The following is a 23,160-nucleotide window of genomic DNA, read 5'->3' on the forward strand; positions in this document are numbered from 1 at the left end:
ACTAAATGTAGTCCCTCGCTACCTCAAATCACATGGCTAAATTTTCACATCACCAAAATCGCATCGCTATCTCTTCACATTCCCCAACTCGCATCGACAATTTCTCACAAAGCCCACCTCTCATCGCCTAACTCCTTATGTTTCCCAGCTCTGATCGCCCAAATCTGATTAGCAAATGACCGACAATTCGCGTTCCATCACTAGTATAAATTGTCCACCCCACAGTAAAATCGTACAAAATCAGTCACGTCATCCATGAAGATTACTTCTCATTAGAATGGATTATAGATCCATGCTTGCTTTTCTTTTTATAGAACTAGAGAACAATATTTCGATTTCGAGCAGTACCATTTAAAATTACATTTATCAGAATAGTTCTTCCATTTTATACCCTCCGTCATAATAAAAATATATACAGCTGGTTTTGCTAAGACCAACAGTTTTCATATTTTCCATTCCTGGAATATTGCCATAAAGAATTTTGATGTGATAATTAACATCATCAAAGTTCAGATATTGGTCTCACCCTATCTTTCTGTACAATACTGTAAAATATAGATTCCATATAAGTTAATATGTACATGGAAAAATCTACTTGACTTCGCGGTGGGTAACGTATTTACTACAACATAACATCATGTTTTAAACCTGAAATCAACACCTCAAGGTATTAGTTAAGAATATAATCAACAAGAAATTAAAGCATTGAATGTGGAAAATAACAGAAATGGTCCAAAACTTACAGATATTCAATATTCGGTGGAATGGGTCGTGGGACCGAAGTCAGGTTGCGAGATGAACAATTTATTCTATTTCCCTGACAACTGCATTTAATGCAAATGTCCAATGCAGCACGAGATTCCAAAAATAATCTCAAAAAGAGTACCAACACAAAGGTCGATTTAAGTTGATGAAACATTTTCAGACGTAGATTAATCTGTTAAAGAAGAAAATACAAAATATCAGAAACTTCAGTGTTATTTTTTTTTGTGGCTTCTTCGAAGGACAAAGATTGCCTCCTCTTCCATGAGATGAATTTAGCTTTGATTTCTCTTATTTTCAGTTTGATATTGAAACATTCAAAACTTAATTCAATGATAATTCAATGTGGAGAATATAATTATAATTTATAGCTTTAATGAGTGGTAATGTCGAATAAAAACTGAACATAGGCGCAGGAGTGGCTGTGTGGTAAGTAGCTTGCTTACCAACCACATGGTTCCGGGTTCAGTCCCACTGCGTGCGTGGCATCTTGGGCAAGTGTCTTCTGCTATAGCCCCGGGCCGACCAATGCTTTGTGAGTGGATTTGGTAGACCGAAACTCAAAGAAGCCTGTCGTATATATGTATATATATATAATGTGTGTGTGTGTGTGTTTTGTGGTCGTGTTTTTTTGTCCCCCGAGCATTGCTTGACAACCGATGCTGGTGTGTTTACGTCCCCGTCACTGAGCGGTTCGGCAAAAGAGACCGATAGAATAAGTGCTAGGCTTACAAAGAATAAGTCCTGTGGTCGATTTGGTCGACTAAAGGCGGTGCTCCAGCATGGCCGCAGTCAAATGACTGAAACAAGTAAAAGAGTAAAGAGAGTATCAATCGCCCTTGCACACACATACACAAATAGAAACATACACACAAACACAACATAACAACACACACACACTTATATATATACATATGTGTGTGTGTGGTGTGTGTGTGTGTGTGTATGTTCTTGCTATTTTTGCTGTTTTTGCTTTCCATCAACACTTCGTCTCCCTTCCGAATCCCTTGGGATATTTTATGAAGTTACTCTCCAACTCCTCACGAAGTTACTGTCAAACAACATCACACTCATCTTTCTGCCCTCAATTAAAGAACTGAAGCCCAACCACAACAGCCCCATGAATGGCTGAGGGCTCCTACACAGGAGCATCGGCAGCGGAAATGTTTACTCCTTGCTCTCACTGAAGCTCAAGCTCTTCCCAAACTCCTGCTCTCTCCAACCAACGACACAACAACAACAACCTAAATAGTTCTTTCTACAAGACTTGCCCGTCCCCCACCGATGCCTTGAAAGTGATTTGGAGGGGAAAATATCAGGTCAAAAGGTGCCAAATAATCTCCAAAAGGAGAAAGCGAAAACGGAGTGGGGTACAGAGAGTAACTTCGAATATACAACACTTCAACAGAACACTTCTCAATAGCTCCAACAACAACAACTGCAACATCAATAACGGTAACAGCATTATCAATATCAGTAAGAACCATGTAAACTCTGCAAAAACCAAAACTGAAATTATTAAAACAACAATTTAAACTGTATACTAAACGTATCCATCAACTTTCCTATTGTGAACTAAAACAAGGAGTTGATAGACTCCTTAATTGAAGATACAAATAAAACCGAGGCAGAGTAGGGAGAATTTCATCGTCAAATCCGCAAGGGACAAACTGTTAATTAAAACCTTTCCGAATTTTACAAAATAATACAAGAAAAATTCTTAGGCGTAGGAGTTGGCTGTGTGGTAAGTAGCTTGCTTACCAACCACATGGTTCCGGGTTCAGTCTCAGACGAAATAACTATTTCTTTACTACCCACAAGGGGCTAAACACAGAGAGAACAAACAAGGACAGACAAAGGTATTCAGTCGATTACATCGACCCCAGTGCGTAACTGGTACTTATTTAATCGACCCCGAAAGGATGAAAGGCAAATTCGACCTCGTCGGAATTTGAACTCAGAACGTAGTGGCAGACGAAATAACTATTTCTTTACTACCCACAAGGGACTAAACACAGAGAGAACAAGCAAGAACAGACAAAGGGATAAAGTTGATTACATCGACCCCAGTGCGTAACTGGTACTTATTTAATCGACCCCGAAAGGGTGAAAGGCAAAGTCGACCTCGGCGGAATTTGAACTCAGAATGTAGCGGCATACGAAATAACTATTTCTTTACTACCCACAAGGGGCTAAACACAGAGAGGAAAAACAAAGACAGACAAAGGGATAAAGTTGATTACATCGACCCCAGTGCGTAACTGGTACTTATTTAATCGACCCCGAAAGGATGAAAAGCAAAGTCGACCTCAGCGGAATTTGAACTCAGAACGTAGTGGCAGACGAAATACACATTTCTTTACTACCCACAAGGGGCTAAACACAGAGAGAACAAACAAGAACAGACAAAGGGATTAAGTCGATTATATCGACCCCAGTGCGTAACTGGTACTTACTTAATCGACCCCGAAAGGATGAAAGGCAAAGTCGACCTCGGCGGAATTCGATCTCAGAACGTAACGGCAGACGAAATACCGCAAAGCATTTCGCCCGGCGTGCTAACGTTTCTGCCACCTTATATGTTCGTGTTCTTCTCATTCATGTTATTAATGTTTTCTCAATCGTGGCGGCTGCTGCTGATGTGAACGTTGCGGTTGTTTTCTTTGTTAATGTTTTTGTTTTTTAATCGCCGTGGCTGCTGCTGATGTGGAAGCTTTCACTGGTTTTTCCGGTTGCTGCTGCTGCTGCTGCTGCTGCGTTCAGCGCCATTGTTTATATGTTGCGTTATTGCTGCTGCTGATTACACTGTTATTGTTCCTGTTGTTTCGTTACCACTGTTGTTGTTGTTGTTGTTGCTGTTCGTTTGTTTGTGGAACGAAGCAGTCTTCGTCCCAGAGTGAGAGAAATCCGAAGCGTGGTCCTTTGCTATTCGTAAGACCCGCAGAAGAGAGAGCAGGTCAACCCCCGACACCGAGAGCATCGACGGATGGATGAATGCGCATCCAGGCTCAGCGGTTGAGTAGGAAGTCGGGGACAAGAAACAGGAAGAAAGAGTGAGAGAAAGTTGGGGCGAAAGAGTACACCAGGGGTCGCCACCCCCACCCCCTGCCGGAGCCTCATGAAGCTCTAAGTGTTTTCGCTCAATAAAGCAGGTCAATCCCCGACACCATCGACGGATGGATGAATGCGCATCCAGGCTCAGCGGTTGCGTAGGAAGTCGGGGACAAGAAACAGGAAGAAAGAGTGAGAGAAAGTTGGAGCGAAAGAGTACACCAGGCGTCGCCACCACCTCCTGCCGGAGCCTCATGAAGCTTTAGGTGTTTTCGCTCAATAAACACATACAACGCCCGGTTTGGGAATCGAAACCGCGATCCTCCCACCGCGAGTCCGCTGCCCTAACCACTGGGCCATTGTTGTTGCAGTTGTCACATTTCCTACTAATATTATTGTTGTCGTTGTTGCTGTAGTCGTCGTCATCGTCGCTGTTGTTATTTATTGTTCTTCCCATTGTATTGTTCGTAATTTCTTTGCCGGTTTAAACGGGAGTGGTATCCGCCTCGGATGGCTCGCCACTATGGCTGATCGTCTAAGTCCGGTGTAAGTGGTGACGCGGATACATTTTATCTTAAATCTGTTCGACTCTATTTAAAAATGCGCTGATCATATTTTTGGGAAAGAAATTAATAGATGAAATATATCGGGAAAATCCTCGGAACAAACCAATGCCTGTTCCGTCATTAGAATTGGGAGAATCATCTACGTATTTCGTACTAGAAAGTTACTCTTTTACTCTTTTACTCTTTTACTTGTTTCAGTGATTTGACTGCGGCCATGCTGGAGCACCGCCTTTAATCGAGCAACTCGACCCCGGGACTTATTCTTTTGTAATCCCAGTACTTATTCTATCGGTCTCTTTTGCCGAACCGCTAAGTAACGGGGTCATAAACACACCAGCATCGGTTGTCAAGCAATGCTAGGGGAACAAACACAGACACAGACACACAAACACACACACGCAGATATATATATGTATATATATATATATATATATATATATATATATATATATATATATATAATATATATATACATATATACGACGGGCTTCTTTCAGTTTCCGTCTAACAAATCCACTCACAAGGCTTTGGTCAGCCCGAGGCTATAGTAGAAGACACTTGCCCAAGGTGCCACGCAGTGGGACTGAACCCGGAACCATGTGGTTGGTAAGCAAGCTACTTACCACACAACCACTCCTGCGCCTATATATAGTTATATATAGGGAACGAAAATAGGGCCCCTGATATGACGTTTCCTCAAATATAAAAGAAGAATCTCTTACAGGAGGACCTCAGAACGTAACAAAGGGCGAAATAACTCTAAGCATTTCGTCCAGCATGCTAATGATTCAGCAAGCTCACCGCCTTAACAACAACAACAACAACAACAACAACAACAACAACAACAACAACAATAATAATAAAACTTTCAAAATACAAAGAACTGGAAATAGAGGTAACTAGAATGTGGAATCTAAAAACAGAAACAATTCATATCATAGTAGTTGCATTAGGCATGATAAAAAATATTCAGGCAAATACATAACAAAAACACCAGGACTTACAAACACATATAACCTACAGAAAATTGCACAACTAGGCAATGCACACATCCTACGCAGAACACTTTCAATACAGTAACCATCAGAGCATCACAACAAATCACAGCACATACCAAGGGCACACAGAGCTGCACTCGGTAGTGAAGTGAAAGCACGTTATAAAAATAAAATTACTGAATGATAATAATAATAATAATATAATAATAATAATAATAATAATAATAATAATAATAATAATTATTATATTATTATTATTATTATTATTATTATTATAAAATGCCCTGATGTAGTACCAAACAGTGGCTCTCGTGGTTTCTGATCTTAACTGATTGGAAGTGTTATCATGTACATTGTTTTGTCTTGGTATAAAAGATGGGCTACAGCAAATATTCTGCTCAATACCACAGATTTGCTTGTCAGTTGTTTGACCTTAACCAGTTGAGCATGTCCCTTTGTGACTGACGATATGTGCATCTCTGATGACGAGCAGAAGTAGTGGGGGAGCATCATAGCTGTGTGTTGAGAGGGATTATTTGGGGTTTGAATAATTCACCTTTGGAAATATAGGTGTTTCGTTCAACATCCTTAAACAACCCTTATTCAGGGACCTTTTGAGCGGGATGGGTTACTCGACCAGAAGAACATTCTAACTGGATCCCACCTGCAAGGTCATGTGCTGTTTAATTTGAGATGAGATCACTATGTCACGCACACATGGTTGTGATGCATGTGCCTAGTGTACCCTTATCAGACGGGTAGTCATGATGGGTATAAGGGCTTTGTATATTTTACCCGTGTCACTTTGATGGCATACACTTCTCTCTCATTCAATAATTATAATAACAACAACAACAATAATAATAATAATAATAATAATAATAATAAAATAAATGGTTTCGAATTTTGCCGCAAGAGCAGCCAATTCGGTGGAGAGGATGAGTCGACCCCAGTGTAACACTGGTACTTAATTTACGAACACCAAAAGGATGAGAAGCAAAGTCAATATTATTGGCAGTATTTGAACTCAGAACGTAGCGACAAACCACTAAGAATTTCAACCCGGGTGCTAACGATTCGGCCACCTTGATATTAATAATAATAATAAAAATAATAAAATGTAGATATCAATATGTCAATTGTAATAGAAGACATCGATTCTATTTCCACATCAAGATTGCAACGTATCACAAGAATAGTGTAAGAGAAAAAAAAGCTGTGTCCTTACCTGGGTTGATCAGCGGGCCATGTATTTTATATCTACTCCGAAAGTGTTCTTCCCTTTCTTTTATCCAAAACAATGTAAGTAATGTATTTAGTTATAAACTTGTCAGCCAGGATCTAACTTTTCTCAAACAATCAAAACAAAACATTTCAACTGCTTTCCTCAGTCTATTGTACCGTTAACCCCCTTCTTTCCCACGTCTTCTTTGCGTCAGTCCTCTCCCCACCCTCTCTCTCCCTCTCTCTTTCTCTCATGGACACACACACACACATGCATACATATAATATATAAACTATATATTATACTGTATTATGCTATATATAATATATATATATATATATATATATATATTTATACGTGTATATATATATGCATATATGTGCGTTATATATATATATATATATATATCATACACACACCCTTGTACACACACATAACTGTATTTTATATCATTCTCTCTCTCACTCTTTCTCTCTCTCTCTCATGCACACACACACACACACACACATGCATACATATAATATATAAACTACGAGAGACGTTCAATAAGTAATGCCTCTGACCCACTTGCAGTTGTGCGATCTAGCTGAAACTTTGCATGTGCAATTATTCATACCTCTATAGAGTAAGTGGCAAATTACAGCTCTGAATTAATTGTGGTGTTTGATTTACAGGTGTTTGAACCGAGTCAAGTGTGAAATGGAGCCTGTTGAGTGTCGAGCAGTGATCTGGTTTTTGTATTTGAAAGGACGCACACCACAGGAGACTTTTGATGAAATGAAAGTAACTTATGTTGATGATGCCCCTTCATATGGCCTTGTAAAACGCTGGCATCGTGAATTCAAACATGGTCGGAACTCTGTGGAAACAGCTCCCAGATCTTGTCGCCCCTTCTGCCATTGATGAGGCATCTGTCCGTCAAGTTGAGGCTGCCATTTTGGAAGATCGACGCATAATTATTCGCCAAATAGCCCATGAAGTCAAGATTAGTACCGGGTCTGTGGAAACTATCATTCATGACCATTTGCATATGCAAAAGGTGTCTGCTAGATGGATTCCCAGGTTGCTCACGCCTTTCCAGAAGCAAGAACGCGTCGAGTGCTCGAGGGTGAATTTGGAGATGTGCCAAGAAGATGAGTCAAAATTTTTCAAAAGACTGATTACACAGGATGAAACCTGGGTCCATCACTATGATCCAGAGACCAAAGCCCAGTCAATGCAGCGGAAGCTTCGTGACTCACTTCCTCCAAAGAAGGCAAGGGTGCTGCCCTCCGCTGGCAAGGTCATGCTCACAGTCTTCTGGGACCAGGACGGAATAGTGATGACAGATTTCCTGGCAAAGGGTACTACAAATGCAGGAGCCTATTATGCTTTACTTTTGAGGAAATTAAGAGAAGTTATCAAAATCAAGAGGCGGGGCAAGATCAGCAAAGGCATCCTCCTCCTGCAGGACAACGCTCCGGTCCACAACTCGCTTGTCGCCAGATCAGAAGCACAGGCGTATGGCTATGAACTCATCCCCCATCTCCCTACTTTCCTAACCTTGCACCCTCTGATTTTCACCTCTTCCCAGTCATGAAGTTGTTTTTGAAAGGAAAGCGTTTCCCAGATGATGCAGCCTTGATTTCTGAAGTCACGTTCAGGTTGGAGGACCAAGCTGGGGTCTTCTACAAAAACGGTCTCTAGAGCTGCATCAAACAACGGGAGAAATGCGTAACTCTGGGTGGTTCCTATGTAGAAAAAGACTAATAACTGTGCCAAGATTCGTTGCTGTACTGTTATGGGAAGTGGGTCAGGGGCATTACTTGTTGAACGCCCCTCGTATATATTATACTGTATTATGCTATATATATATAGCTATATATATATAATATATATATATATATATATATAACGGTAAGATAACAAAAGAAAGAAGAGACCTCAATATTATGTAAATAGAGGAAATTTATCTATACAATATGTTACATTACTCTCGGTAGTCAAGATAAAACTCTGAGTTTCAGATGCCGAAGTGGAAATCCACAACACCATCTCTTCGGTTATCTGGCTATTTGAAAACGTTATGAAAAAATACCGTTAAAAATGAAGGGAAATTACTCTGTATATACACTAGGTCATAGAAAGAGACATATTATCCCTCATTTTCTGCCCAGTATTCTGAGTCCGTCACTACACTACAGTCTGGGTCACACTAACCGGGATACATTTGTATGTGGGTGTGTGGATACATATGAATATGTTTGTGTGATCTAGTGAATTGGATGTCTCAAACAAAGGACGGTTTCAATGCCTGGACGGGTGTGGGACGTATTTGCAATAAAAAAAAATGCTTAGAAATTGTCGTCAATTCACTTGACTTAAAAAATTTATATAAAAGTCTTTTTTAAATTTCGATATGTTTCTTTAAGTTTATATAAAATACAAATGTGTGCATACATACATACACACATACACTGATATATATATATATATATATATATATATTATATATATATATTATATATATAATATAAAATATATATATATTATATATATATATATATATACTATACTTATATACATATATATATATACATATATATATATATATATATATTATATATATATATATATACATATATATATAACGTATATATATACATATAGAGAGTCATATATATATATATACACACACATATATATATATACATATATAATACACATATATAATGCATATATATATATATATAATGTGTGTGTGTGTGAATAGATATAGAGAGATATACATATGCATAAGTTAATATACATATGTATATAGATGTTTATGTATAATATATACATATATGCATGAATGTATATTCATACACACACATACATACACACACACACATCATGATAGATCGGTAGCCACAACGCACATTTTTTCTCTCCTTGTTTTTTTCTGTGTCCCTTTCTGTAGAAGAGCATAGGCTCGAAACGTTGAAGACTGTTTCTATTCCTGAGCGTTATACTAATACATCTTTTGTTTTTTCCTGAACTCTCCCTATACACACACACACAGACACGCACACACACACGCGCACACACACGCACACACACACGCACACACACACACACACACACACACACACACACACACACACACACACACACACACACACATATATATATATACTCTTTTACTCTTTTACTTGTTTCAGTCATTTGACTGCGGTCATGCTGGAACACCGCCCTTAATCGAGCATTTCGACCCCGGGACTTATTCTTTTGTAAGCCCAGTACTTATTCTATCGGTCTCTTTTGCCGAACCGCTAAGTAGCGGGGACGTAAACACACCAGCATCGGTTGTCAAGCAATGCTAGGGGGACAAATACAGACACACAAACACACACACGCATATATATATATATACATATATACGACGTAAACACACCAGCATCGGTTGTCAAGCGATGTTGGGGGGACAAACACAAACACATAAGCACACACATACACATATATATACATATATACGACGGGCTTCTTTCAGTTTCCGTCTACCAAATCCACTCACAAGGCTTTGGTCGGCCCGAGGCTATAGTAGAAGACACTTGCCCAAGGTGCCACGCAATGGGACTGAACACGGAACCATGTGGTTGGTAAACAAGCTACTTACCACACACACAGCCATATATATAATATTATATATATATATATATATATATATATATATATATATACTGTCTACGTATATTTAAATACGTGTAATATACGCCATATATATATATATATATATATATAATATATATATATATATATACATATATACATGTTACGTATATTTAAATACGTGTGTATATATCCACGCATGAAGGGGATTGCTCCATCTTCACAGATGATTGCCGTCTTCTTCTGCTTCCTCTTCATCAATGGCATTTCTGAATTTCCATCCTTGACCTTACAGCTGACAATTTAATCTCTCTACAGATCTGCGTGCCTAGGAGCGCAGGCGACAGATGCAAGTTGTACCTTTCTGTGCGCGCGTCCACTCTTCCCTCACCGTATATGTGTACCTTACATTGCTTATAAATTTTACATTTGGATGGACGCAGGAGTGGCTGTGTGGTAAGTAGCTTGCTAACCAACCATATGGTTCCGGGTTCAGTCCCACTGCGTGGCACCTTGGGCAAGTGTCTTCTGCTATAGCCTCGGGCCGACCAATGCCTTGTGAGTGGATTTGGTAGACGGAAACTGAAAGAAGCCTGTCGTATATATATATATATATATATATATGCATGTGTGTGTTTGTGTGTCTGTGTTTGTCCCCCGATGCTGGTGTGTTTACGTCCCCGTTACTTAGTGGTTCGGCAAAAGAGACCGATAGAATAAGTACTAGGCTTACAAAGAATAAGTCCCGGGGTTGATTTGCTCGACTAAAGGCGGTGCTCCAGCATGGCCGCAGTCAAATGACTGAAACAAGTAAAAGAGTAAAAGAGAGTATTGAATTGTAGTGATAGACACCTGTAGAATACCAGTATCACTCTGAGTCTCTGTGATTAGAACCAAATGATAGACCGAAGCGAGATGAACATTGATTACTCCTGCTCCAGAGCGTCGTCTGCGGAGTCATTCCGAAAAGCTCTATCTGTGACGATTTCATCTCAATCGAAGGAGAGGGGCTTTCTACGTCCGGGTTGCGGTTCCGTAGAATAAGCTGCCGGACGAGATGGTGAAGATGCCGACGACCGCTCGGTTCAAAGTCTCCCTTGACCACAAGTGGCCTGAACTCTTTACATGAACACCACCCTGTACGTAACTCCATGTCCCCCTACATGGCCTTGCTTTTTGCTTTTTGAGCCAAAAAGTTAACTAACTAACTAACTAGAAACAACAGGTTTTACATCAGAATGAACCTCTCCTAGAAGGATATGACAACCGCAAACAAGTGATCCTTCCTTCCTAGTGATTTTACTGCTGGCCGTGACACCAACCAAGATTATTTCTGCATCTCCATTCTCAGATAGATTATCATCACTTATAGTAGTTAATATGCATTTGGAGCCTGGGATTTGCTACTACTCAACATGAGAGTAGACCGGGGGACAATAGTGGTTGAAGAGGGGATTCCACATTCCACAAAACCCTGGAACTCTCGATCAAAAGCTCCCATTGCCAGATGCAGTTTGAATTCATACCGAGGACATATATCTAGGTACATCTGGTCATACATACATACATACATACATACATACATACATACATACATACGCCATATGTCCATTGGCATATGGTGTAGTGGTTAAGAGCGCCGGGTACTAACGCCAAGATTCCGAGTTCTATTCCAGGCAGTGATCTGAATAATAATAATAATGATAATGATGATGATGATAATAATAATAATAATAATAATAATTATTATTATTATTATTATTATTATTATTATTATTGAGTGAGAGAGCAGTGCATGCCATCAAAGTCACACTTGGATAAAATATACGAAGCCCAGTATACCCATCATGACTACCCGTCTGATAAAGGTATACTAGGCACATGCATCACAACCATATGTGCGCGACATGGTGATCTCATATCAAGATAAACAGCAAATGACCTTGCAGGTGGGGTCCAGTAAGAATTTTCTTCTGGTCGAGTAACCCGTCCCGCTCAAAAGGGCCCTGAATAAGGGTTGTTTAAGGATGTTGAACGAACCACTCATGTTTCCTGAGGTGAATTATTTAAACCCCAAAGAATCCCTCTCAACACATGGCTATGATGCTCCCCACTACTTCTGCCCGTCATCAGAGATGCACATATTGTCAGCCACCAAGGGACATGGTCACCTGGTTACGGTCAAACAACTGACAAGCAAATCTGTGGTATTTAGCAGAATATTTGCTGAAGCTCATCTTTTTATACCAAGACAAAAAATGTACATGATAACACTTCTAATCAGTTAAGATCAGAAGCCATGCGAGCCACTGCCTGGTACTACTACTACTATTATTATTACTATTATTATTATTATTAATTATTATTATTATTATTATTATTATTATTATTATTATTATTATTATTATTATTATTGTTGTTGTTGTTGTTTTTTGTTATTATTATTATTATTATTCGGTAGTCTTATTTTTATAGCGTGCTTTTACTTCACTACCGAGCTCAGCTCTGTGTGCCTTAGGCATGTGCTGTGGTTTGCTGTGATGCTCTTATGGTTACTGTATTGAAAGTATATTATTATTATTATTATTATTATTATTATTATATTATTATTATTATTATTATTATTACGTTTAAATATTTGTTGTGCAAGATTTTTTATGTGAAGTCGAGTGTTGAAACAGATATTGTTATATTTCGGAATGGTCACATTGCCAGTTTAGCCAATAAAAACACACGCACGATATATTTGGTGTTATTTTGCTTCAGTTTTATTTTATTTTTTACATTAATCTTAATCTTATTTCGGCCGAAATAAGATTAAGATTAATGTAAAAAATAAATTACACTGAAGCAAAATAACACCAAATATATCGTGCGTGTGTTTTTATTGGCTAAACTGGCAAAATGACCATTCCGAAATACAACATTATTATTATTATTATTATTGCCCAAGGTGCCACGCAGTGGGACTGCACTCGGAACCATGTGGTTGGTTAGCAAGCTACTTACCACACAGCCACTCCTACGCCTGTTTAAAAAAAAATATTTACTTTGTGTAAAAATTTTATTTTGTATTTTATTTACTTTGCTGCGACGGACCGGTGTCCCGTCCAGGTGGGGAACCTATACGCCAAGGAAACCAGGAAACCGGCCCTTTTGAGCCAGGCATGGCTCGAGAAGGAACAAACAACTAACAAATGCATAGTGGATAGGTTGTCGCACTCAAGATCTTAAGATTGTGGTTTCGATTCCAGGACCGGGCGTTGCATTGTGTTCTTGAGCAAAACCCTTCATTTCCCGTTGCTCCTGTCCCCTCATGTGACAGAAATGAGTTATCATGTGACGGACAGTTGTGCCATCTAGCGGAGAATATATACGTCACGGGGCCCGGGAAACCCGGCTAGTAAGGCTATGACTCGGGAAGGACCTTTGTTTCTTCGATCATTAAGGTAGTACTAAAGAAGTGTGGTCCCGGTGCGCGCACTCTCGTACTCGTGCATCCGCGCTAGCTAGTCGTGACTAGTCGATCCTTACTTTCTGCTTTTGTGTTTTATTTACTTTGTTTTAAAAAAATTATTTAGTTTGTGTAAAAAAATTTATTTTGTATTTTATTTGCATTGCTAGGTAGTCGTAGGATCGACTAGTCACGACTAGCTAGCGCCGATGCGCGAGTATGCGAGTGCGCGCACCCCTCTTCTTAAGTAGCACCGATCATTAATTCATGCAGAACATAGATATATTTTCCCAGCAATATCACAGGCAGGGTGTTTAGTTCGGTTATACATACTTATGTTTGAGGCGGCGAGCTGGCAGAAACGTTAGCACACCAGGCGAAATGCGTAGCCGTATTTCGTCTGCCGCTACGTCCTGAGTTCAAATTCCGCCGAGGTCGACTTTGCCTTTCATCCCTTCAGGGTCGATAAATTATGTACCAGTTACGCACTGGGATCGATGTAATCAACTTAATCCGTTTGTCTGTCCTTGTTTGTCCCCTCTGTGTTTAGCCCCTTGTGGGTAGTAAAGGAATATGTATTTCGTCTGCCGTTACGTTCTGAGTTCAAATTCCGCTAAGGTCGACTTTGCCTTTCATCCTTTCGTGGTCGACTTTGCCTTTCATCCCTTCGTGGTCGACTTTGCCTTTCATCCTTTCGAGGTCGATAACTTATGTACCAGTTACGCACTGGGGTCGATATAATGGACTTAATCCCTTTGTCTGTCCTTGTTCGTCCCCTCTGTGTTTATCTCCTTGTGGGTAGTAAAGAAATTAGTATTTCGTCTGCCGCTACGTTCTGAGTTCAAATTCCGCTGAGGTCGACTTTGCCTTTCATCCTTTCGTGTCGATTTTGCCTTTCATCCTTTCGTGGTCGATAAATTAAGTACCAGTTACGCACTGGAGTCGATGTAATCAACTTAATCCCTTTGTCTGTCCTTGTTTGTCCCCTCTATGTTTAGCCCCTTGTGGGTAGTAAAGAAATGGCTATTTCGTCTGCTGTTACGTTCTGAGTTCAAATTCCGCCGAGGTCGACTTTGCTTTTTATCGTTTCGGGACCGATTAAATAAGTACCAGTTACGCACTGGGCCGATGTAATCAGCTTAATCCCTTTCACTGCTCGTTTTTGTTCCCTCTATGTTTAGCCCCTTGTGGGTAGTAAAGTAGTATATACATACTTATATTTTGACAAAATTAAAAAGAATTATTATTAGGCATCACACATGACTTCTAAGCTTGGAATATCGCTGGTGAGTTTCCTCTAAATTTACTCTTTATACTATTTATACTATTTCTGAGCGCTGAAATTATAACTTTTGTCTTGCGGATGCATGTAGGTTTCTACTGAAGAAGATTCTCCCAATTCTAATGACAGAACTGGCATCAGCTCGTTCTGAGACTTTTGCCTTTCTATTAATTTTCGTTTTTGGATTTGGTTTGCAAGATTCTTTATATGAGTTCGTGTGTTGGAGCATATTCTGTTGTGTCTGGGGAGACTCATATTCTTTTTGTGCCTTATAATTTAACACACTCACCGGTAAAATAGTCAAGACTATTAAAAAGGTTGCAAGACGCAACTAAAATTTTAGGAAAATAAAAATAAGAAATAAGCGGAAATTTTACCGGTAAGTGTGTTACATTATAAGGCACAAAAATAAAATGACTCTCCCCAGACACAACAGTATATGTATATATACACACACACACACATATATATATATATATATATATATATTATATATATATATATACATATATATAATATATATATATATATATATATATATATATATATATATATATATATATATTATATATATATATATATAATATATATATATATATATAATATATATATATATATGTATTTCGTTTTGGGTTTTGGTTTGGAAGATTCTTTATATGAGTTCGTGTGTTGAAGCATATTCTGTTGTGTCTGGGGAGACTCATTTTCTTTTTGTGCCTTATAATTTAACTCACTCACTGGTAAAATTTCCGCTTATTTCTTATTTTTATTTTCCTAAAATTTTCGTTGCGTCTTGCAACCTTTTCAATAGTCTTTCACACAAATTTAAATAGAAGAGTAGTTTTATGAGAGAATGTATTCGTCTCTCCTGTAACGTCGTACCTAAACGACCTGCCATAGTAGTCAGCCAAGAGAGGCCGCTGCCACTCCTATTAAAAGCAGCAAAGAAACTACAAACAATAAAACACAATACTGTAAGCATGTGTGACGAAGACGACGACGAAGATGACGACGACTACAACAAGGACAACACTAATACCAGTGTGAACTGCAACGACTCTTACAATAACAAGAACTAAAGCACAACAATACAGTGTAATCAGCAGCAGCAATAATGCTATCCATTATGACGTCAACAGGTTCAGCAGAACGTTAGCACACCGGGCGAAATGCGTTGCCGTATTTCGTCTGCCGCTACGTACTGAGTTCAAATTCCGCCGAGGTCGACTTTGCCTTTCATCCTTTCAGGGTCGATAAATTAAGTATCAGTTACGCACTGGGGTCGATGTAATCGACTTAATCAGTTTGTCTGTCCTTGGTTGTCTCTTCTGTGTTTAGCCCCTTGTGGGTAGTAAATAAATAGGTATTTCGTCTGTCTTTACGTTCTGAGTTCAAATTCCGCCGAGGTCGACTTTGCCTTTCATCCTTTCGGGGTCGATTAAACAAGCACCAGTTACGCACTGGAGTCGATGTAATCGACTTAATCCGTTTGTCTGTCTTTGTTTGTTCGCTCTGTTTAGCCCCTTGTGGGCAGTAAAGAAATAGGTATTTCGTCTGCCGCTACGTTCTGAGTTCAAATTCCGCCGAGGTCCACTTTGCCTTTCATCTTTTCGGGGTCGATAAATTAAGTACCAGTTAGGCAATGGGGTCGATATAATCGACTTAATCCGTTTGTCTGTTCTTGTTTGTCCCCTCTGTTTAGCCCCTTGTGGGTAGTAAAGAAATAGGTATTTCGTCTGCCGCTACGTTCTGAGTTCAAATTCCGTCGAGGTCCACTTTGCCTGTCATCCTTTCGGGGTCGATAAATTAAGTACCAGTTACGCACTGGGGTTGATGTAATCGACTTAATACGTTTGTCTGTCCTTGTTTGTCCCCTCTGTGTTTAACCCCTTGTGGGTAGTAAAGAAATAGGTATTTCGTCTGCCGCTACGTTCTGAGTTCAAATTCCGTCGAGGTCCACTTTGCCTTTCATCATTTCAGGGTCGATAAATTAAGTACCAGTTACGCACTGGGGTTGATGTAATCGACTTAATCCGTTTGTCTGTCCTTGTTTGTCCCCTCTGTGTTTAGCCCCTTGTGGGTAGTAAAGAAATAGGTATTGGAATAGGAAGATCATCACCGTTGTGTGGTACTCGTCTTCTTCCTGATCCCGAGTTGGGATACACAGTCTTATATAACCCACATACATTAACGCTGCAGAAATAACAGCCCAAGAAATGATCCTTTGGATCTCTTCATATCATAGGTATTGCAAACGGCACTGCTCTCTTCCTCTTTATTTAGCCAATCACTTAGTCCATTTGAACAAGCTGAGCAGATGATATACGGGGCCTAACTCTCAACTTGATCCCCGAGAGAGCAGCCAAAGTATAACTGGTAGCTCTTGATTTCACTCCTGATGACATATTGCTGAGCTTTGGTGGTAAATGAACCACAGACATTTCTGGACTACTTCGGGCGAATGTTCCTTAAACGGTCCTTCTGGGTAACTTTTATCTATAATGTCTTTTAAAAATTCCTACATTAGCTGACAATTTTTCTCGGGTTCTTTTGTAAAAATCCGAAACATATTAATCAAAAGTCTGTCCGTGGTTTTGTCGAAGAAATTCCCAAATTCCTCCCTCTTCGTCTTGATTTTATTTCCATCTTCAATTAAGTAGTCCATCGAATCACTGCTGGGTTCTTGGTCTCAAGAATTTGTCTTATAAAGAAAGGCCAAAGACGCTCGACCTTTATTCTCTAGAAAAACGACGACGCCGTGGTGATCTCATTCTTGCTCACAAGATCATAAGCGGAAAGTGTAACCTCTCGAAAGAGCTGTTCTTCACTCCTGCTCCGGAGCGTCGCCTGCGGGGTCACTCCGAAAAGCTCTATCTGCGACGATTTCATCTCAATCGAAGGAGAGGGGCTTTCTCCATCCGGGTTGCGGATCCTTGGAATAAGCTGCCGGACGAGATAGTGAAGATGCCGACGACCGCTCGGTTCAAAGTCTCTCTTGACCAGAAATGGCCTGAACTCTTTACATGAACACCCACCCTGAACACAACTCCATGTCCCCCTACATGGCCTTGCTTTTTGCTTTTTGAGCCAAAAAATTAACTAACTAACTAGGGCACAACAGCGAAGTTGATGAATACGTTTTGTGTACAGAATTGTTTTGCTTTAACTGTGTCTGTTTTGGTTGATGTAGAGTTTGTATGTTTCTTATTGTTGCTATTGTTGGTGGTGTTTGTTTGTTTGTTTGTTGAGCGTAGCGGTCTTCGTCCGTAGTGGGAGAAGTCCGAAATGAGGTCCTTTGCTATTCGTAAGACCCGCAGAAGAGAAAGCAGGTCAACCCCCGACACCGAGAGCATCGACGGATGGATGAATGTGCATCCAGGCTCAGTGGTTGCGTAGGAAGTCGGGGACAAGAAACAGGAAGAAAGAGTGAGAGAAAGAGTACAACAGGGGTCGCCACCTCCCCCTGCCGGAGCCTCGTGAAGCTTTAGGTGTTTTCGCTCAATAAACACACACAACGCCCGGTCTGGGAATCGAAACCGCAATCCTCTGACCGCGAGTCCGCTGCCCTAACCACTGGGCCATGCGCCACCACTGTTGTTGTTATTGTTGCCGCTGCTGTTGCTGTTGAGCAAACGGTCTTCGTCCCAGAGCTCGCAAGATGGGAGAAGTCCGAAACGAGGTCCTTTGCTATTCGTAAGACCCGCGGGTCAACCCCCGACACCGAGAGCATCGAAGGATGGATGAATGCGCATCCAGGCTCAGCGGTTGCGTAGGAAGTCGGGGACAAGAAACAGGAAGAAAGAGTGAGAGAAAGTTGGAGCAAAAAAGTACAACAGGGGTCTCCACCACCCTCTGGCGAAGCCTCGTGGAGCTTTAGGTGTTTTCGCTCAATAAACACAGACAATGCCTGGTCTGGGAATCGAAACCGCGATCCTCCGACCGCGAGTCCGCTGCCCTAACCATTGGGCCATTGCGCCTCCTACTGTTGTTGCTGGAGTTGTTGTGAAGTATGTTGCGGATGTATTTTTGTGTTTGTAGTTGCTTCTTCTGTGTTCTCGGAGTGGGGCTCTGTATCCTCCTCTGTTTTCGCTTTCCCCTTAGGGGACTGTTTGCCCTCTTTCGGCCTGATCTTTCGTTTCCAAGTCATTCTCCAGAGAATCAGCTTGGGATGGAGGTCTTCGCCTAAAGAAGAATTTGGATCGTTGTTGTTGTTGTTGTTGGTTTGGAGAGCAGCGAGTTTGGGAAGAGGTTGCTCTTCAATGGAATCGCTGTTGTGGTATAGGTGTACTCAGCCATTCATGGGCTAGTTGTAGATGTGGTCGTGGCTGTGTGGTAAGTAGCTTGCTTACTAACCACACGGTTCCGGGTTCAGTCCCACTGCGTGGCACCTTGGGAAAGTGTCTTCTACTATAGCCTCGGGCCGACCAAAGCCTTGTGAGTGGATTTGACAGATGGAAACTGAAAGAAGACTGTCGTATATATATATGTATATATATATATATATATGTGTGTTTGTGTGCCTGTGTTCGTTCCCCCAACATCGCTTGACAACCGATGCTGGTATGTTTACGTCCCCGTTACTTAGCAGTTCGGCAAACGAGACCGATTGAATAAGTACTGGGCTTACAAAGAATAAGTCCTGGGGTCGATTTGCTCGACTAAAAGGCGGTGCTTCAGCATGTCCGCTGTCAAATGACTGAAACAAGTAAAAGAGAGTAAAGAGGTTGCTTCGGTTTCTTCAAACGAAGGTAGAAAGGTGAGTTTTGAGGCCGTTGATAGGGAGTTGGTCAGTCGTAGCAACTTCAGAAAATATCTCCATGGAAACTGAAGAGAGACGAAATGTTCATGGAAAGGAGAACAACAAAAGCAACAAGAACATTACACACATACACTCACGCACATGTGTATAAGTGTGTGTGTGTGTGTGTGTATAAGTGTGTGTGTGTATAAGTGTGTGTGTGTGTATAAGTGTGTGTGTATAAGTGTGTGTGTGTGTATAAGTGTGTGTGTGTAGTGTGTGTGTAGTGTGTGTAGTGTGTGTGTGTGTGTAGTGTGTGTGTGTAGTGTGTGTGTGGTGTGTGTATAGTGTGTGTGTGTATAAGTGTGTGTGTGTATAAGTGTGTGTGCATGTATAAGTGTGTGTGTGTGTATAAGTGTGTGTGTATAATTGTGTGTGTGTGTATAAGTGTGTGTGTGTATAAGTGTGTGTGTGTATAAATGTGTGTGTGTGTGTGAGGTGTGTGTGTGTGTATAAGTGTGTGTGTGTATATAAGTGTGTGTATGTGTATAAGTGTGTGTGTGTATAAGTGTGTGTGTGTGTGTGTGTGCAAGGGTGATTAATACTCTAACTCTTTTTACTCTTTTACTTGTTTCAGTCATTTGACTGCGGCTATGTTGGAGCACCACCTTTAGTCGAGCAACTCGACCCCGGGACTTATTCTTTGTAAGGCCAGTACTTATTCTATCGGTCACTTTTGCCGAACCGCTAAGTGACGGGGACATAAACACACCAGCATCGGTTGTCAAGCAATACTAGGGGGACAAACACAGACACACGCACAAACACATATATATATATACATATATACGACGAGCTTCTTTCAGTTTCCGTCCACCAAATCCACTCACAAGGCTTTGGTCAGCCCGAGGCTATAGTAGAAGACAATTGCCCAAGATGCCACGTAGTGGGACTGAACTCGGAACCATGTGGTTGGTTAGCAAGCTACTTACTACAAGCCACTCCTGTGCCTATTATATATATATATATTATATATATATATATATATATATATATATATATTATATATATATATATATATATATATATATATATAGATATATATAATATATATATATATATATATATATATATATAATATATATATATATATATATACATATATACGACGGGCTTCTTTCAGTTTCCGTCTACCAAATCCACTCACAAGGCTTTGGTCAGCCCGAGGCTATAGTAGAAGACAATTGCCCAAGATGCCACGTAGTGGGACTGAACTCGAAACCATGTGGTTGGTTAGCAAGCTACTTACTACACAGCCACTCCTGTGCCTATTATATATATATATATACATATATATACGACGGGCTTCACAAGGCTTTGGTCAGCCCGAGGCTATAGTAGAAGACACTTGCCCAAGGTGCCACGCAGTGGGAGTGAACCCGGAACCATGTGGTTGGTTAGCAAGCTACTTACTACACAGCCACTCCTGTGCCTATATATATATATATATAATATATATATATATATATATATATATATATATATATATATATATACATATATACGACGAGCTTCTCTTCAGTTTCCGTCTAACAAATCCACTCACAAGGTTTTGGTCAGCCTGAGGCTATAGTAGAAGACAATTGCCCAAGATGCCACGCAGTGGGACTGAACCCGGAACCATGTGGTTGGTAAACAAGCTACTTACCACACAGCCACTCCTGCGCCTATGTTCAGTTTTTATTTGACATTACCACTAATTAAAGCTATAATCCATAATTATGTTCCCCAGCGGTGGTGCCCCAGCATGGCTGCGGGCTTGGGTTAAAACATTTTAAAGGATTTTAAGAATATTGAATTATCACTGAATTCAGTTCCGTAAGTTTAAATATTAATCTGAAAGTGAAATCAAAGATAAATCCATCTCAGGGAACAGGGGCCAAAGCTTGTCCTTCGAAGAATTTGCAATCGGATAGAAATGGCATTGAAGTTTCTAGTATTTTGTAGTTTCTTCTTTTACAGATTAATCTACGCCTGGAAATATGTTCCAACAACTGAAATTGACGTTTGCGTTGATACTCTCCATGAGTTTCTGTTTGGAGTCTAATGCTGCGTCAGATATTTGCTCAACATGTAGCTGTCGAAATTCTGAGACAAATATAGATTGTTCATATCGCAACCTGTTTTCTATCCCACAACAAATTCCACTGAACGTTGAAGTTTTGTAAGTATTTGACAATTTATACACTTTTTCTATACTTATTTTGTTTACTCATTAATTGTTTCAGTCATGTGACTGTGGCCATGCTGGAGCACCGCCTATAGTCGAGCAAATCGCTCCCAGGATTTATTCTTTGTAAGCCTAGTACTTATTCTATCGGTCTCTTTTGCCGAACCGCTAAGTTACGGAGACGTAAACACACCAGGATCGGTTGTCAAGTGATGTTGGGGGGACAAACACAGACACACACATACATACATACATACATACATACATACATACATACATACATACATATATTATATATATATATATATATATATATATATATATGTATAGTTAATCCAAACATGAAACCACAAAGAGAAGACACAACAACGCGAGGACGTGGAACAAACATAGTATTATTGGACGCTCAAGAAGGAAGGGAAGAAGGAGGTTTTAACATTTCGAGCGGAGCTCTTCGTCGGAAACATAGGAGAAGGAAAGACCCAGAGTAGGGAAGACAGAGGAAAAAAATCGCCAACGGAACACACGCGGTCACATGTGGTGTCCGTGTTTTTTGTATCGTCTTCTAAATGTTTTGCGTTCTTGTCTCAGTTTGTATTTTTTTACACACACACACACACAACATATATATATATATAAATAAATATATACGACGGGCTTCTTTCAGTTTCCGTCTACCAAATCCACTCACAAGGCTTTGGTCGGCCCGAGGCTATAGTAGAAGACACTTGGCCGAGGTGCCACGCAGTGGGACTGAACCCAGAATAAGCTACTTACCACACAGCCACTCCTACGCCATATTCAGTGTTTTAAATTCTTGTCGTTCATGTTCTTAACTAATACCTTGTGTTGTTGACCTGAGTTTTAAAACATGATGTTATGTTGGAGTAAAAGGACAAATAAGTTAGCTGCCGTGAAGTCAAGTAGTCTGTTTCTCTGTAGATGTTGACTTATATGGAATCTGTAATTTACAGTATTGCACACAAAGCTGGGACGAGTCCAATATTTGAAGTTTGGTGATGCTAGTTTATTACTTTAAAACTCCTTCAGGCAATATCCAAGGAACGGAAAGAATGAAAACTGTTTGTGTTAGCAAAACGTGTTGTACATATTATTTCTTAAATTAGTTAAATGAATTCACACAAAGAATCTTGCAAAACAGATACAACGAAGTAATTTATATATATGGTGTTGTTCAAACGATGAATAGCTTCGCGTAAACCA

The 23,160-nt window shown here is 40.0% G+C and overlaps 3 protein-coding genes across 9 annotated transcripts in view; 2 read left to right on the forward strand and 1 right to left on the reverse strand.

Moving 5' to 3' along the window:
- Positions 1-937, reverse strand: part of LOC115225271 (leucine-rich repeat-containing protein 15-like) — a 233,029-nt gene extending 232,092 nt beyond the window's left edge. Inside the window, exon 1 of the mRNA XM_036513971.1 lies at positions 744-937. Within this exon, the coding sequence (XP_036369864.1) occupies positions 744-919 (176 nt within the window). The 5' untranslated portion in view covers positions 920-937. The remainder of the gene's footprint in view (positions 1-743) is intronic.
- LOC115225268 (adhesion G-protein coupled receptor G6-like) overlaps positions 1-23,160 on the forward strand; it is a 1,160,637-nt gene that overhangs the window by 1,065,409 nt on the left and 72,068 nt on the right. The window lies entirely within an intron of this gene.
- Positions 1-23,160, forward strand: part of LOC115225305 (slit homolog 1 protein) — a 514,782-nt gene that overhangs the window by 432,823 nt on the left and 58,799 nt on the right. For all 7 annotated transcript variants that reach the window (XM_036513966.1, XM_036513964.1, XM_036513965.1 and 4 more), the window contains exon 2: positions 21,726-21,930. In XM_036513966.1, coding sequence (XP_036369859.1) covers positions 21,749-21,930 — 182 coding nt within the window. In that variant the 5' untranslated portion in view covers positions 21,726-21,748. The remainder of the gene's footprint in view (positions 1-21,725; positions 21,931-23,160) is intronic.

The sequence above is a fragment of the Octopus sinensis genome, linkage group LG27, assembly GCF_006345805.1.
Source record: "Octopus sinensis linkage group LG27, ASM634580v1, whole genome shotgun sequence".
NCBI classification, from domain to species: domain Eukaryota; kingdom Metazoa; phylum Mollusca; class Cephalopoda; order Octopoda; family Octopodidae; genus Octopus; species Octopus sinensis.